The following is an 18043-nucleotide window of genomic DNA, read 5'->3' as shown; positions in this document are numbered from 1 at the left end:
AAGTACCACCCAAAAATAAAAGTTGACCGATCGTGACAATATGGGACTTAAATGAAAGATATTCGGGAGTAGAATACAAATTTGATATCAAAAGTCGGATCCAAGAAACTGGGGCGCGGCTCCGACCCCAAAACCCTCCGAATGAAAGGTATTCGGGAGTAGATTACGAAAATGGTCAAGAATGAGGTATAGGCTTTATAATTTGTTGATATCGGAAGGGGGCGGACCATCCCCCTTAATCCAAAAGTACGACTCAAAAATAACAGTGGACCCATCGTTACTCAAATGAAAGGCATTCAGGAGTAGAGTACGAATTTCATATCAAAACATGGATCCAAGTAACTGGGGGACCGCCCCGATCCTAAAACACCATAAAATAGTTTTATTAGACGATAATGACAATATGGGACTCGAATGAAAAGTATTCGGGAGTAGATTACGAATATGGTCAGGAAGGGAATATAGGCTTTATAATTTGTTGATTTTGGAAGAGGGCGGACCCTCCCCCGTTACCCCAAAAACGCCTTCCAAAATCAAAAATGAACCGATAGGAACAATATAAAAGCTATTGGAGAGTAGAATATGAATATGGTATTAAAAATTGGGTTCAAGTATCCAAGGGGTCAACCAACTCCAAAAACTGTCCCAAACAGACATATTGGACGTACATATCAATAGAGGACTCAAACGAAAGGTATTCGGGAGTAGACTACGAATATGATATAAAAAATTAGGTCTAAGTGATTGATGGTCGCCCCACCCCCGATAAGCCGCCCAAAAGGGAATATTACTCGATCATAGCTAGGTGAAACTCAAATAAAAGGCATTTGGAAGCTGATTACGAATATAACATTAAAGAAACTAGGTGGTGCTTTATCTTCCTAAATCGTGGCAGATGGGGTGTGGCGCACCATCCTCATATAGACGCCCTCCACCAAACGGCTGTATACACCAATCAGTACAATATGGGGTTATATTAAATGTATAAGGTTGTGGACTGCCAATCTGATATCTTTATTCTGGTCATTTATCTAGCGGATCACCCCAAAACAGTCGATCAATCATAATGATCTAACAGGATTTAATAGGATTTGTGATTTCATTAATGTGTGGGGACACAAATAAATGTAGGCCGCCATACCCCCAGAATTATGACGCTCACCATGATAGGAGGAGTTGCAAACCTTAAGATTGCAACCATTTTTAGCTCATCGATAGACAAGACCAAACTACAGGCTGCTGGGCAACATTCTTTTGTTCAAAAGTTTTACATTGTTTAATAGTAAGAACTTTCGCCACTGCACCAAATATGTAGGCAGGCAAATTAGTTCTTTACCACACAAAATCGTTTAATATGGCAATTTGATTTAATTTAGAAAATAATAATTATTCAATAGGTCGTCATATAGTCATTTAAAGACAACTACCAAATGAGGATTAATGTTATAGGCGTTAAGCCACGCCAAGCGAGTAGCACTAACATTTAAATTAGCGCCATCTACTGGCTGTTTTCAATGAGATCTAGTTCATTCAACAGCCAGTAGATGGCGCTTATTTAGAGAAGCCAACATGACCAGAAAGAAGGCAGAGTGGTCAAAATTGATCATACAGCATTTATCTTTGTTATGGCAACCTATCGGTCCTTTGAATAAAGAAAAATAAATTATAGAAATATCGTTGCGGTTGTTTGCGGTATTATTTATAAACTTTCCCACCCTCCCCCTTACTCTACTTTTCAAAAACACCCGATTTCGGAAATGGGTATGGCGATTTAAGCGAAATTTTGTTTGCACACTTACAGTCACCTAAAAACAAAAATTTGGTATCAAAATCTAGTGTGGGGTACCTAGGAGGGCTGCCCACCCCCAAAACCCCCCAAACGGATTTGGAGACCAATCGCTACAATATGGGTATCAAATTAAAAGTATTTGAGAGTAGAAAACGAATCTGATATTCAATTGTGGGACTCATCACGCCCCCAAAAATCCCCTAAAATCGGACACATTTACCGACCATGGCAGTATGGATCTAAAATGAAAGATCTTTGGAAGTAGTGCACGAAATTGACTTTTGCTTTTGGGGCCAAGGCTCTGGGGGTCCACCACACTCCCAAAAAGGGCTTTTACTCACATGGGGTTTAAATAAGAAATATTTGAGAGTAGAAAATCCACAGGAAAATTGAAATACAATTACTACTCAAATTAGGCAGAAATTTCCAAATTTAGTGTACTCTTCTCCAACAGAGCATTATCGGGCGCAGCAGATTGGGCCAGGCTCAGTTCATATATTAAAATCTTTTTGTGTTTGTTTGTTTGTCTGTTCCGTATAGACTCAAAAACGGCTGAACCGTTTCAATTTTTACAAATGGTGCACTTAATGATATCTGAAGGGGGGGCGGACCCTCCCCCTTACCCTAATTTTCAGAAACGCCAGATCTCAGAGTTATGTGATGCGATTTAAACGAAATTTTGTGTGCTCTCTTATAGTAGGCAAAAACCAAAAATTTGATATCCAAATTTCGGATGAGATACTTAGGCTGGCCGCCCCACCCAAAAACCCACCAAATATATTTATAGACCAATCACAACAATATGGGAGTCAAATGAAAGGTATTTGAGAGTGAAAAACGAATTTGATATTCAAATATGGAGTCAAGTGTTTGGGGGGGCCGCCCCACCCCCAAAACTCGACTTAATCGAACATACTAACCGATCATGCCAATATGGGGTTCAAATAATAGGTATCTGAAGGGATGGCGGACCCTCCCCTTACCCTAAATTTCAGAAACGCCAGATCTCAGAGTTTTGTGATGCGATTTAATCGAAATTTTGTGTGCTCTCTTATAGTAACCTTAAACAAAAAATTTGATATCCAAATTTCGGATGGGGTACCTAGGGGGACCGCCCCACCCAAAAACCCACAAAATATATTTATAGACCAGTCACGACAATATGGGACTCATAAGAAATGTATTTGAGAGTGGAAAACGAATCTGATATTCAAATATGGAGTCAAGTGTTTTGGGGACCGCCCACCCCAAAACTCCCCTAAATCGGACATATATATAGACCATGTCAATATGTAGCTCAAATAAAAGGTATTTGGGAGTAGAGTACGAAAAATATATCCACTTTCGGGACCAAGTTTCTGGGGGACCTCCCCTTCCCCTAAAAACCCCCCAAACAGGAGATATTTACTGCCCATGGCAATATGGGGTTCAAATAAAAGGTATTTGAGAGTAGAATACGAATCTGATTTATAACTGTGGTACTAAGCGTTTTGGGCGGCGACACTTCTCCAAAACAACCTCCAAAAAGGACAAACTTACGACCATAGCAATATGTGTCTCAAATGGAAGATCTTTGCGAGTAGAGTACGAATCTGATATCAGCATTCGGGACTAAACGTCTAGGGGACGTCCCATAATAACCACCATATAGGACGTATTTGCGACAATTTGGGGCTTAAAGAGAGTGGAGCACAAGGTTAATAATTTTTAGGGCCCACCCCCAAACCTGTCATATTTGCTGATGATTGCTTTAACGGCCTCAAATGAAACGTCTTTGAGATTAGAAAACGAGTTTGATTTCCTTTTTTGGGGCCAAGTGTATGGGGGACGACCCATCCCATTTATTCCCCTTAATCCAAAGGAAATATTGGGTCAACAAATTATATTGAGAGTAAAAAAATATATTGAGAATAAAAAAAAAAAAAAAAGTATGGGGTTTAGAAAAGTGGTACTTGAAAGCAGGTCTAAGTGTCTGAAGGATAGGCCCACCCCCCCCCCCCCCCCCCCCCAAAACACCCCCAAACCGAAAATACATATTTACCGACCATGACAATATGGGACTCAAATAAAAGGTAATTGGGAGAAGACCCCGAAATTGATAACCACTTTGGGAGCAAGTTTCTGGGGGAAAATACCACCCCCTATCCCATAAACAACCACCCTGGGGGCCTTCCCACTCCCAAAATCCCCATCGAAGTATGTACCTCAAATAATTTTTTTTTTAAGTGGACTAGATCTACCATCCAAGCTTAGATGACCCTGAACCCTCCGACCGAATTCATAGACTAATAGAGTCTAGCTAGAGAACTGACTTCTGGCAACTCTCTATGTGAGAGCAAGAGAGACAAAAAAAACCCTACAGCATCCTATTAGTTTTCCCTTCGTACAACACAACAACGTTGTTGCTTCGCATCAACAAAAACATGAACAGCAATGACAACAATGAAATCCTTTCGTTGTTTTTCCAAGTCACAAATTTCTTAAGCTTGTTTGTCTCTCATATTTTGCCGCTGTTAAAGTCGCTGATGTTGTTGGTTGGTATTGCTGCTCTTGTCGTTGTTATGCTAAAAACATGTTCCTATCCTTTTTTTTTTGTTTGGTTAGCAATTTTTTTCAGTCCTTGTTTTTTTTCTGTGCTTTGTGCAAAGTGTGTTCTTAGCTTTTTTTTGCTGATTTCGATGGTTGCTGGTGCTGGGTGTTGCCTCATGCTCTGCAGGGAATAAACCGAAAAACGATCTGAAGCTCGCTAGCAACCCTTTATCCATATTTGCCACATGCTCCAAAGCGGCTTATGGATTGATGCACTAACTACATGTTGCTGATGATGGTGTGTTGGTTGTTGACTATTTTTTTGCTGGCATTCATTTTTTGAAAGGAGTGCTAAATGTAAATACTTTCGTGTCAGAGTCATTCTAACAGAGACACATTGTGTTAATGTTAACAAAAAGGATTTGCCTTATGAAAGAACATTTTTTACTCGTACAAAAGTAACACTAGGTTATATTGGGTTAGGTCTGATGATTTTGTCATTCTCAAGAGCATAGTTTAAATGGAAGTTTTGAAGGAAAAACTTGATCACATTGTTTGGGGTCAAACTAAGGGTTTTGCCTTCCGAAATAAAACATAGGAAGTTTTATGTTTAAAATTCAAATGTGGTGGTGATTGTTTATTGTGATGTTCTTTTCTATGTTATTTAAATTCATTAGTTATAAGTAGATCGTAGTGTTTAAGTAGCAAATATTTAGGTTTAGATAGCACAATTCATAGATTTAAGTAGCAGTAGTAAGTAGATTAAAATTTAAATTATGAGTATAGTTGATTGTAGTAGATAGACATTGTATTTAACAGGTGGGGGGTTTGCAATATTAGAATTAGTTGGTGTTGTATGTTGTGTCCCGCACTTATGGTTGTTGTGATGTTGCAATTGTGGGTCGAGTGTAGATTTGGTTTTTGAGTCGGTTGTTATTGTGTCACTTTGTATCTAAAATGTTAAATATATTAGTTCACTGTTTCAAAGTTTATTGTTGCAATGTTCACTCTAGTTATATATGTTTGTATGTATGTTCACTTTTTACTTTTCACTTCACTTGGGTTTTCACTTTGAGGGGGAGAGAATACGATGCGCGGGTTTGAGATTTAAAACGAGACAGATCTTTTTCTGGTTGTTGCTTGTCACTTGGACCCCGCGAAAACGGTCAACTTTCCAAGCTACAAGCAACAATTCCAGGTAAACAAATATGAAGTCAAGGCGGAATCAGCGATTAAGAACTTACTTCAATGTACCGTTATGCACAGTGGGTCATGTGCATACGTGAACGCATGTCTGCACATGGGTGCACATGACTTCATGTTCAAACGTACTTTGAACATTCTCCCCCTCCAAGTGACGAAGTGACATCTTACCTTTTTAATCCTGGTTTCTTGCCTGTGAGGTGACTGGGCCGACGAACACGTATCCCCAATCTGTCTCCTGGGCGAAGACGGCTCCCAATCCGGGTTGTACAACACCACTCCTCCGGAGGTGGGCGTAGGCATCGGCCCCTACCTCTACATCGATTGGTTCGTTGCCTCTAGGGTCAGCATCTGCCAAAGAAAGGGATCTTAGGCTGCTTGTGGGGTCGGGAATGATGGGATCTGAATAGGGTCGTCGCGGCAAATCCCGGGTCACCACTGCCCGGATGGTATACATGGTCCTCCTCGACGCATGCCTTGACCGAAGTCTTATTGTTGCCAGACGGTGCCCTCTGCGCTCTCTCGTTGGTATCCCCAGGCGAGTTACTGTGGCTGCCGCGATTCGGGTGATGGTCGATGCCTGGCACAAAAGCACCCGTACCCCAGCCCAATCGTCCTGCTCCTCGGGTGCCAATTCCACCATCGCCGTGGGTACAAAAACAGTGGCCCGGCTGTAAGGTATCTCGACCGGGGGAGGGCCTTGGACGATGGGCATCTGGTTGGCTGGTTCGATTGCAAGTTGCCGTGGGTTGGCAATCTCCATTGGGGGCGGGCTGTAGCTGCCATATGTCTCCCTAAGCTGTGGGGCTCCATGCAGCATTGTGTGATGGCGGTAGTCGCATGTTCGGCAGGCAGTGACCACGGGGCAGTCTGGGGCCAGATGGCTGCGCGCCAGACAGTTCCGACAGTAACTCCGTCTCTCAACTGTCTCGTATCTCTGATACGGTGTCATTTGCCGGAACCGCGGGCATGACCGTATGGCGTGGTCCTCCTGGCAGAGGCCACAGGCATACTGCCAAGATGCGGGGCGATACCTGGGTTCCCGTGGGTCGAAGCGAGGGCGTGTGGGTCTGGCGGGTCGTGGGGACTCTGGGCGAGGTAAATATCCGGCCATTATCTGTAACCAAAATCTCGTGAGTACCGTGTTTTGATGTGATTATGAATTGCTAGGGGTGTCTGAGAATAATTTGACAATCTTAGTTATGGGTCGACTGACTATGCCATTGGAAGTTCGAATATCTACAACTCGAGTGTTCTGATCAACACCGGGGTATGTTTTAAAAACTCGTCCTAACTTCCACTCGGTGGGATATCTCTCATCCCTGATGACAACTAAATCATTGACCTGTATGTTATCTTGCTGATACTTCCATTTGTATCTACGGTGAAGCTCATTTAAGTACTCTGACTTCCACCTCTGACAAAAGTTTTGGGATATAATCTTTAATCTCTTCCACCGATTTGCAAGCGTTATGTCCTCCTCTGAGATGTCGGGTTCTGCCGGGGTCAAAAGGGAAGAGCCTATAAGGAAGTGAGCTGGGGTCAAGGGTGCTAAATCGTTAGGGTCTTCAGAAGCTGGACTAAGGGGTCGTGAATTGAGGCAGGCCTCGATACGTGCCAATATGGTTGACAGTTCTTCGAACGTGAAGTTCATTTTGGGCATAGACTTCTTAAGGTGTATCTTGAATGATTTAACTCCTGCCTCCCACAATCCCCCCATATGGGGAGCTCCTGGAGGAATAAATTTCCACTCTAAATTCTGATGAGCATGTTGCTGAATGGCGCTGCTCTGTAAACTTTTCATAAACTCTTTCTGATCTTTCTTGAGCATTTCTGCTGCGCCTATAAAATTCTTTCCATTGTCGGAATATATCTTTTCTGGGCACCCTCTCCTTCCTATGAAACGAGCTAATGCCGCCAGAAATGATTGAGTCGATAAATCACTTGTTGCTTCTAAGTGGATGGCTTTTGTCGCAAAACAAACAAATATGCAGATATAACCCTTGGTTATTAAACACGCTCGTGCTGTTAAGCTTTTGATTCCGAAGGGTCCTGCAAAATCTACCCCTGTATTCGTAAAGGGTCTGGATAAAGTAGTACGCTCGGGTGGAAGAGATGACATAATTTGGGTCTGAGTCTTTAATCGATATAGGGTACAAACTCTGCAATTGTGTATAACTTTCTTGATCAACTGTTTCAATCTGAATATCCAAAACTCCGTACGGATGAGCCGGGTCATAAGTTGATTGCCTCCGTGCATTGAGACTTTATGAACAAATTCCACTAGAAGGAGTGCAAATCGCGAATCATATGGGATTAAGATTGGATGACGTTCGCTGTACGTCAAAGCTGGCGATTGAACTAAACGACCATTGGATCTAATTACTCCTTTTCTATCTATGAAGGGGTTGAATGGTAAAAGACTACTTCTAGGTGAAAGCCTTTTCTTTTGGGTCAAAGAACTGTATTCCTCAACGAAGTAATGTTTCTGAGTTGCCACTATAAGACGCATCTTTGTGTCTATGAGCTCTGGGCTGGTTATTTCTTGCGATGAAATTTTAAGTGAGGATCTAGTTGAACCTGTGTTACGCCAGAACCTAACTGCGTAAGACAAAACACGATATGCTCTAGCTAAAGACGAAAATCGAGTCAAAGGGTCATCAAAAGTGCCTGTTGCGAATACTTTAACTTGTTTTGCTTCAAGATTAGTGTCTGTATTAACTCGGTCTTGCGGCCACTGATCATGCGGCAATTTGAGCCACTGGGGTCCCGTCCACCATAAATTATGAGCTATTAAGTCGTCAGGAGAACAGCCACGACTTGCTACATCTGCAGGATTATATTCTGAGTCAACATGTTTCCAATTCTCACCGCCGACGTTCTCTAATATCTCTGAAACCCTGTTACCAACGAAAGCGCTCCATGAGCATGGTGGCTTTTGTAGCCAGGCTAGAACGATTGTAGAGTCGGTCCAGAAATGGGTCGTAAACTTTGATAATTGAAGCTTAGGCACAATGGCATTTGTTAACTTTGACAACATAACTGCACCGCATAATTCTAACCTTGGCAGAGAGATTTTCTTAACTGGGGCTACTCGGGTCTTGGCTGCTAGAAGAAAAGTGTCTACAGTTTTATCGATGTGTTCAACGCGTATATAAATTGTGGCTGCATATGCGCTTTCTGACGCGTCGCAGAATCCATGTATTTCCACAATACTAGCAGGTGTAAACCGAACCCATCTTGGTATCGATACAGTGTCTATAGAATGGCTACCTCTCACAAAGTTATTCCAGTTCATTTGAGTCACTGGCTTCAACGAGTCGTCCCATTCTACCTTATCTAGCCAAACCTGTTGCATGATTAACTTGGCTACAACTATTACTGGCGCTAACCATCCACATGGGTCGAAAAACTTTGCTATCGTTGATAATACTTCTCGCTTGGTGCTCATTTGCTTTTCTTCAACTGTAGGGGCCGTAAAAGTGAAATTATCACCTGATATATTCCAACGAATTCCTAGGGTCTTTGTCGAAGAAGCTTCGGAAATATTTAACCAATCTATTGGAAGAAGCATGTCTTCATTTAAATCCTTTAACAAACGTGTGTCATTTGACGCCCATTTTCTTAGCTCGAAACCAGCTGATTCTAATGCGGAGGCTAATTCCTTCCTAGCTGCTGTAGCTTCTTCTATGGAGTGTCCGCCCGCTAATACATCATCGACATATAAATTTTCTTTAATAATTCTTGATCCTAACGGATGAGAATCTTTCACGTCTTCTGCTAACTGGAGAAGGGTCCTAATCGCTAAAAATGGGGCGCAATTTATGCCGAAGGTAACAGTTAAGAGTTCGTAATCCTCAATTGGGTGGTTTTCTGATTTACGAAAGAGAATTCTTTGAAAAGCTGTTTGATTGGGGTCTACTAAGATCTGACGATACATTTTTGTCACGTCTGCATTGAAGACGTACTTAAAAAATCTCCATTTCAACACTTGTAGCACAAGGTCTTGCTGAAGTATGGGTCCTGTATGTAAGATATCGTTAAGACTTTTCTTGTTTGATGTTGGGCTAGATGCGTTAAAAACCACTCTAAGTTTTGTGGTAACCCTATCTGGTTTGATAACTGCATGGTGAGGCAAGTAGTAGTGAGGGGTCTTGTATACGCTGTTTGGGTCTACCTTCCTCATGTGTCCTAATTCCAAATACTCTAATATGGCTGCATCATAATGTGCTTTAATATCTGGGGTCTTAGACAACTTTTTCTCCATTCTATGAAACTGTGCCAATGCGATGTTCCTAGATGAACCGATCTCTGAACAGCTTTTAAAAGGTAAAGTTACGATATATCTCCCCGCCTCATTACGTCGTGTTGTATTTTTGTAATTATTTTCGCAATAAATATCTTCTGCTGACCTCAAAACCTTTTTTGGGGTCTCTTCCACCTCCCAAAAGCGAGTGATTATCTTTTCTAATGATGATGCACTATAAAGTGTGATTTGTCTGTCGGATTTAGGGTCTTCCGTAATGGGTCCTCCTATGATCCACCCAAAAACGGTGTCCTGCGCTATAAGTGATCCAAAGGATTTCATAGTACCGCCTTTTGTGAATATAAGGGGTCCAATATCTAATCCGATTAACATGTCCACGGGTCGACTTTCAAAGAATCGGGGGTCCGCGAGACTAAGGTGTGCAAAATCTCCAAATTGATTTTGCCTTAAATTGTGTGTTGGTAAATGAGAAGGTAGGGTCTTTAAGACTGGTGCCCAAACCTCCAGCTCAAAACTAGGATTTACTCGTGAGCAAAGATTGAAGACGCAAGCTTTTGTCGATGTTTCAGAAACTGCGTCGCTTAAACCTGTGACGTGAATTAAATTCTTAACTGTTGGAAGTTGCAATTTGTTTCTAATTCTTTCTGATATGAAAGTTGATTGTGACCCAGGATCGATGATTGCCCTGGCATCATATCTATGTCCTCTAGATTTGATTTGAACTATTGCTGTGAACAAAAGTGTCTCTTTGGGTTGCGGAGTGGGTCTGATTTCCTGAAGTGTCAAAGTCGTTGAACAAGGTGCTTCTAAACAAGGTGTGGACTGTATATTTGGCGATACCGATGGTTGTACTAGGGTGGTTGAAGCGGCAGCACTGGTACTAGGGCGTGCGTATTCGCTAACCGGTTGAGCTAGGGTGGTAGGATCAGTAGCACTGGTGCTAGGTCGTGCTTCCTGTCTACCGGGTTGAACTAAAGTGTTGAGAGCGGCAGCACTGGTGCTAGGTCGTGCTCCGCCTCGTTGGTGTGTGCCTGTTGTAGGGTACTGGCTCTGGTTGCCTTTATGTATCAAACTGTGGTGTCGTTGACTACATTCCCTACAACTAAAACGACTTTTACACTCCCTGACTCCATGATCCGAAGAAAGGCAGTTATAGCAAAGATGACCTGTCTTAACAATGTTTATTCGATCGTTGATCGACCTTTCTAGAAATTGAGGACATTCTCGCAAAGAATGATTGGATTTACAAAGTTGACAAACCGGTTTGTTATTCTGAGCATTATAGTGTGATTGTGTGTTGTTGCTGGGTCTTGAGCCCGTGTTCTTGAAATTGGGATTTACATTTGTTTGAAAACTATTAACTCGCTTTTCCCGCTTATCGTACTCCGATCTGGGTTGATTATATCTCGAATATTGTGGCTTGATATTGCCGACTGATTCTAGGGTCTTGAATTTATGGGTCAAAAATACATCTAATTGATTCCACGATGGAAGAGACGAACAATCTGCTAGGCTGCTTTCGAATTCTTCTAAAAATATTCTTGGTAGTTTGGTTGACACAAGATAAACTAAGATTGGGTCCCATCCCCCCGTTTCTACTTCAAGGGTCTGTAAAGTTTGGGTACAACTACCTATAGTGCGCTGTAATTTCTGGATTGTTGACGCGTTATCAACGGAAACCGAAGGTAAATTAAAAAGAGCTCGCAATTGCTCATTTACCTGCATGCGTTTATTTTCGTACCTATGAACGAGATTTCTCCACGCTATGTCGAAACCCTCATGGGTCAGTGGAACATTGGAAATTATTTCGCGGGCTTCTCCTGCTGTTTTTTGGGTCAAGTGAAACAACTTCTCGACTTTACTTAATTTTGAATTGTTAATGTAAATTGCTGAAAATAAGTCCCTAAAGGTGGGCCATTCGCGATATCCCCCTTTAAAAACATCTGTGTCACAGGGCGGCAATCTTAGAGCTGGTGAAAAATCATTATTGTCTCGCTGTTGGGTCATCGATATTCTCTCCTGTTTTTCTTGATCTTGTTGCTCGTTAAGGGCCAAAATTTCTCCGTTAAGAGAGCTTAAACACCGTTTATAAGTTTCTAGTGCCTGTTTGTAATTATTTCGAAGTTTAGTTTTATCTATAGGTGTCTCATCCTTTTCCGGAATGCGGTCCCTACAATCTAAGTATGCCTTCTTGATTTGATCCCATAAAGAATTGAGTTCTACCCGCGTGATTTCTAACGAATGTATATTATCATCTGACTTAGCCGCGGAGTAAACGCTTTCAAAATCTACTAAATCATTCACACAGTTTACAAATTTTTCGCGTAAATTCTTATCCATTTTGTAATTGGCTTGTATATGTTTTAAATAGGTTCAAAAACTATAAAACCACGGAAAAATCTACAACAAAATGTCCAAAAAAACTGGTTATTTGTAGAAATCAAATCTATTTCTAAAAAACCTAATGCGAAGAAAAAAATGTGTGTCTTGATGATGGGTCAAATATCTAAGGGTCAAACCTGAAACTTTTTACAAAATTCGTAATAAATGTTTTTATCTGGGCCACTAGAAAAAAACAGGTTAATATTTCTGATGATATCGATTATACAATAGCCGCAAAAAATTGTAAGAAAAATTTTCCTTTCAAATCGCAATACACCAGCAATTTAATTCCGCTCGAATTAAAGTTGCAAAAAAAAAAATTATTTTTCTCCAAAAAAAATTAAACTTTCACTTTTCAAAATTTGGCATACAGGACTAGATGATTCTTTACAATAATACTGCTTCGACTCGCTGGGTCAATTTGCTTTCTGTATAAAAAACAACAAAGGATTGCACAAACAACCACAGTCCTTTCCGACCGTTTCCACTTAAATTTGTGCAATAGAATGAAGTTTTAAAATTTCGAAGACAAATGAGGCCAGCACGCAATATTATTTTCGTTATTTCTCACACAAAAACAATTCTTGATAAAAAACTTCTTCTTTTCTAAAAGCACTTTAATTTTTACTAAGACACTTTTTTTTCTTTACAAAAATACCGCGGTTGTCTGTCCCAAAAATCCTACACACTGCCTTGAAAGTAGGGTCTGCTATATCGGGGTCAAATTCACTTTGGATTAAATTAATTTGGGTCAAAATTTATCAGACAACCGAATTAGCGATTCATAATCAAAAAACGATCAAAAACAATATTAAAGTACGCTGGGTAAATGTATGAACTTTTCCTTTTTTGAAAAAAAGGTTATGTATGACGTAATACCCAAGCGCACTTTAATAGAAAAACAAAATGGTACTCACTTTGAAGCTTCTTTTTTGATGTGTGTGTATGTGTGTGTGTGTGTAGGTGGGCGCTTGGCTTGGGTCCAGAATTGTGTGTTGGCGCCTTTTGCAATTTTTGTAGTTTTGTGTCGTTAGAGTTTTGGATTTTGTTGTTTTAGTGTTTTTGATTTGATGAAGTTTTGGGAATTTAACCGTTGTAGCGGGTTTTTCCGTTTTTATCCCAGAGCGTAGATTTTTTGTTTTTGTGTTTTTTACACGGAACGCACGAAATTGATTTTGTTGGGGTTTTTTGAAAATGCACAATATTTTATGTTTGATAGAAAAAGAAAGAATTAGTTTGGGATAAAATTTACAAATTTATCGAGCAACCCATAATTCTGTTTTAACACTTTAATTTGTTTTTTAAGTTAAAATACTGAAAAATTTATGATTTTTAGAGAAAAAAATTTTTCAAAATATGTAGAAAAAAATTAACATAAATTTTGGGTTGGACGATAAATTGTTAAATTTTTCAATTTTTTAGCTCTTTTTTTTCCATTTTAACACAAAGAAACTTCTTTCAACAATTTAAAATTTTTTGATTTTTTATAATTTTTGAAATTCCACTTTTTTCCACTTCTGTTCCACTGTGCGGGTCACTTTACGTTTTTTGGGTCACTGTAACACTTTTCTAATGGTTTATAACAAAATTTAATTAATTTTTGCAAATTACAAATTTAATTTAATTATTTTTATTTTCTTCGGGTCACCCTGTTGATTTAATTATCTTTTATTTTGTATGAGTCTTCTTGTCCTTTGCAACTGTGTTATTCTTTTTTTTGTTTATTTCTTTTTGATACCGCTTTGGTTGGATTATTTTATCAAGAAATTAATAAAATAAATCCAGAAAACAAATTATGGGTTTCCGAAGCCGCTTAATAAATAAAAAAATTATTTTTTTTTTTGTGTTGCTTTTAATAACTATGGCCAAATTCCTTTTATATGTGTTTTGTGACTTGTTTTATGTTGGCCGTCCGTCCATACGTGTCTGTATGTACGGTTGTGTGTAACCAACCCTTTTTTCGCACTTTTCTCTATTACTTTTGCTTTTAATTGGTGGGTCACTGCACTTTTGTTGTTGCGAATTTTTTGTGTTTCGGTCACTGGGTCTTTTGAAATGAAAATGAATTATTTTTGGGCAGAAAACAGAAAATTTTTTTGATTTTTGGTTTTTTAATTATTTAAAAAAACCACTTATCCGGTTCGAAGGACCAAATGTTTGGGGTCAAACTAAGGGTTTTGCCTTCCGAAATAAAACATAGGAAGTTTTATGTTTAAAATTCAAATGTGGTGGTGATTGTTTATTGTGATGTTCTTTTCTATGTTATTTAAATTCATTAGTTATAAGTAGATCGTAGTGTTTAAGTAGCAAATATTTAGGTTTAGATAGCACAATTCATAGACTTAAGTAGCAGTAGTAAGTAGATTAAAATTTAAATTATGAGTATAGTTGATTGTAGTAGATAGACATTGTATTTAACAGGTGGGGGGTTTGCAATATTAGAATTAGTTGGTGTTGTATGTTGTGTCCCGCACTTATGGTTGTTGTGATGTTGCAATTGTGGGTCGAGTGTAGATTTGGTTTTTGAGTCGGTTGTTATTGTGTCACTTTGTATCTAAAATGTTAAATATATTAGTTCACTGTTTCAAAGTTTATTGTTGCAATGTTCACTCTAGTTATATATGTTTGTATGTATGTTCACTTTTTACTTTTCACTTCACTTGGGTTTTCACTTTGAGGGGGAGAGAATACGATGCGCGGGTTTGAGATTTAAAACGAGACAGATCTTTTTCTGGTTGTTGCTTGTCACTTGGACCCCGCGAAAACGGTCAACTTTCCAAGCTACAAGCAACAATTCCAGGTAAACAAATGTGAAGTCAAGGCGGAATCAGCGATTAAGAACTTACTTCAATGTACCGTTATGCACAGTGGGTCATGTGCATACGTGAACGCATGTCTGCACATGGGTGCACATGACTTCATGTTCAAACGTACTTTGAACACACATAATAATGTCGACTAAATATTATACAGAAATATATTGTTCTCAAAGAGTTATTAGATTAAATGGTTTAAACTGGGTCTTGTATACCAGCTAGACAGGGCCCGCTCCTCTATGCCTCCTTTTGCTTTATATGAAAAAACTATCCTTTGCAAAGGCTCCTAGGATGGGGGTTGGTGGTTTTAGGAGGTGGTGGACTCCCGAAAATGGGTATGAATTTTGTGCTCTACTCCCAAATACTTCTCATTTGAGCCCCATATTGCCATTATCGGTAAATACGTATGTCCGATTTAAGGATGTTTTCGGGGGTAAAGTAGTCCCCCAGTCACCTAGCCCTGCAAAAATATAAGCATCGTGCTCTACTTTCAAATACCATATTTTTAAACCCCATATTGCCATTGGTTTAAGGAGAGTTCATGGAATGAGGCGTCCCCCAAACATTTGGCCCCAAAATTGGTTATCATATACGTTTTCTAATCTTAAATACCTTCCATTTGGGTCGCATACTGCCATAGTCGGTAAATTTGTACTCTTTGGAAGGTGTTATGGGGAAGGGACGATGCTCCAAATACAGGGTCCCACATTTAGATATTAGATTCTTATTCTACTCCCAAATACCTTCATTTGAGCCCCATATTTCAATGGTTAGTAATTAACTGCTGTTTGTGGGGTTTTTTGGGGTAGGGGTGGACCCCCAGCAAACTTCGGGATCAGTTTGCTGGGGGTATCAATTTCGTGTTCTACTTTCCAATATCATTAATTGGGCATGGTTGGTCAATATGACCGATTTAGGGGTGTTTTGGAGAGTGGGGTGGTCCCCCAAACACTAAAGCCATGAAAATATATCAGCATCGTGCTCTATTCTCACAACTATATATATTTAAACCCCATATTACCATTGGCCCCAAACTAGGGTATCAAATTAGTTTTCTAATCTGAAGTACTTTCATTTAAACCCCTTATTGGAAAAGTAAGCAAATATGTCCGGTTTGGGGTATCGGCCCTAAAAACTATCAATACGTCCTATTTGGACCGTAGACAGTTTGCCCCAACGTTGATATCAGATACGTGGTCTACTACCAAATACTTTTCATTTGAGCCGCATATTCCCATAGTCTGCAAACATGTCCAGTTTGGGGCGTAGGGCGGCCACTCAGTGACTTGACCCTAAAAATATATATCAGATTCGTGTTCTACTCTAGAATACCTCTAATTTGTGACCCATATTGCAATGATCAGTAAATACGCCTTTTTCGGGTCGTGTTAGGAGAGTGGGGTGGCGCCATAGACACTTTTCCCAAATATTGATATCAGAGTCGGGCTTTACTCCCAAAGACCTTGCACTTGAGCCCCATATTGCTATGGTCGTAAATTTGTCCTTTTTGGTAAGTGTTTTTGGAGACGGGCGGCCCCCAAAACACTTGGTCCCACATTTCGCATATGTATTCTACACTCAAATCCCTTTTGTTTGAGCCCCATATTCCATGGTCAGTAAATAAGTCCTGTTTGGGGGTGTTCTGGGAAAGGGGTGGACCCCAGAAACTTGGTCCCACATTTGAATGTTAAAATCGTATTCTACTCGCAAATTCCCTTCATTTGAATCCCATATTGCCATGGTCGGTAAATATTTTTTTTCTGTCAACCAACACGCAAGGGATGTCCCCTATGCATTACGTTGGCGAGAGGAAATTAGGAATTGAAGGGGAGGAAAAGGATGTAGTGCTTATTGACACAAAATGCAAATTTTGCCCATGAACATTCCACTAAGGAACTGGAGCAAACTTCTCACATATCAATGCGTGCAGTCCGATTCAAGTTTAAGCTCAATGATAAGGGGCCTCCTTTTTATAGCCTAGTCCGAATGGCGTGCCGCAGTGCGACACCTCTTTGGAGAGAAGTTTTACATGGCATGATACCTCACAAATGTTGCCAGCATTAGGAGGGAAAAATTGTTTTCTGATGGTCTCGCCAGGATCGAACCCAGGCGTTCAGCGTCATAGGCGGACATATTAACCTCTACTTAATGACATTTGTCTAAAATCCTTGGAAGTCAAAGTGGTTGGGAAAAACATTAGACGGAAGTCGATTGCAATATAGAGTTGGATACCCCACTGTCCCCAATCAACGCCATCGCTCTTCTCTGTACAAGGTCCAATAGCTCCAGGGATGATTTTGAAGCTCCAGCTCATACATGTGAGTTGTACTCCATTTTCGGCCTTATAAAAGTGGTGTAGATGTTAAGAAGATCAGACGGAGCGAAGTAATTCTTACATCGTTTAAGGAAGCCTAGACACTTTAATGCTTCTTTCAATACATGTTTAGCCCAACGGACATCACTTTGTATTTTCATGCCCAGAACATCAAGAGTTTCTGATTGCTCAACATCTACACCGTTGATAGAGAAAGATGATCGTAATGGGTCAGCGAATCGTTTGTGTGACAACAAGCAGCACTGAGTCTTCTGTGCTTTAAAATCCACTCGATTCATTCGACCCCACTCAGAAATGGCCAGCAAATCCTGGCAGAGTGTATCGTCCATAACCCGCCTCTTGTCCTCAATCTCTCGAAGACTCGGAATGACAGAGATTACTGTCATCCTCAATATGTCCGATTTAGGGGTGTTTTGGGGTTTGGTGTGGTCCCATAAACACTTGGCCCGAAAATGGGATATCAGATATGTTTTCTAATCTTTAATACCTTTCATTTGAGTCCCATATTGTTGTGATTGGTTTATATATATTGGGTTGGTATGGGGATGGGGCGTCCCCCTATGTACCCCACCCGGAATTTGGATACCAAATTTTTGCTTTTAGGTTACTACTGCGCTTTAATCGTAATCGGCGTTTCTGAAAATTGGGGTAAGGAGAGGGTTCTCCCCATTACACTCATAATTCTTTAATTACTAAAGTGAAGTGATGTAGGGTGTAATTCC

General features: G+C 40.2%; 2 protein-coding genes across 11 annotated transcripts in view; one reads left to right on the top strand and one right to left on the bottom strand.

Annotated features, from left to right (window-relative positions):
• The window catches only part of LOC106082716 (tropomodulin), a 541301-nt gene that overhangs the window by 379512 nt on the left and 143746 nt on the right, over positions 1-18043 (top strand). The gene's annotated exons all lie outside the window — the stretch shown is intronic.
• Positions 5043-13184, bottom strand: LOC131994952 (uncharacterized). 2 transcript variants are annotated; one of them, XM_059362216.1, is made up of 3 exons: positions 13088-13184; positions 5693-6638; positions 5043-5270 (listed from the first exon to the last, which is right to left on the bottom strand). In XM_059362216.1, the coding sequence occupies exon 2, from the start codon at positions 6633-6635 to the stop codon at positions 5697-5699; it is 939 nt and encodes a 312-aa protein (XP_059218199.1). In that variant the 5' UTR covers positions 6636-6638; positions 13088-13184; the 3' UTR covers positions 5043-5270; positions 5693-5696. The 2 variants fall into 2 exon arrangements, with proteins under 2 accessions (XP_059218199.1, XP_059218197.1); XM_059362214.1 differs by lacking the exon at positions 13088-13184 and having other exon boundaries at positions 5693-7141.

This window comes from Stomoxys calcitrans, chromosome 2 (genome assembly GCF_963082655.1).
Source record: "Stomoxys calcitrans chromosome 2, idStoCalc2.1, whole genome shotgun sequence".
NCBI lineage: Eukaryota > Metazoa > Arthropoda > Insecta > Diptera > Muscidae > Stomoxys > Stomoxys calcitrans.
The sequence above is the reverse complement of the archived record's forward strand: the minus strand, read 5'-3'. Positions and strand labels throughout refer to the sequence as shown.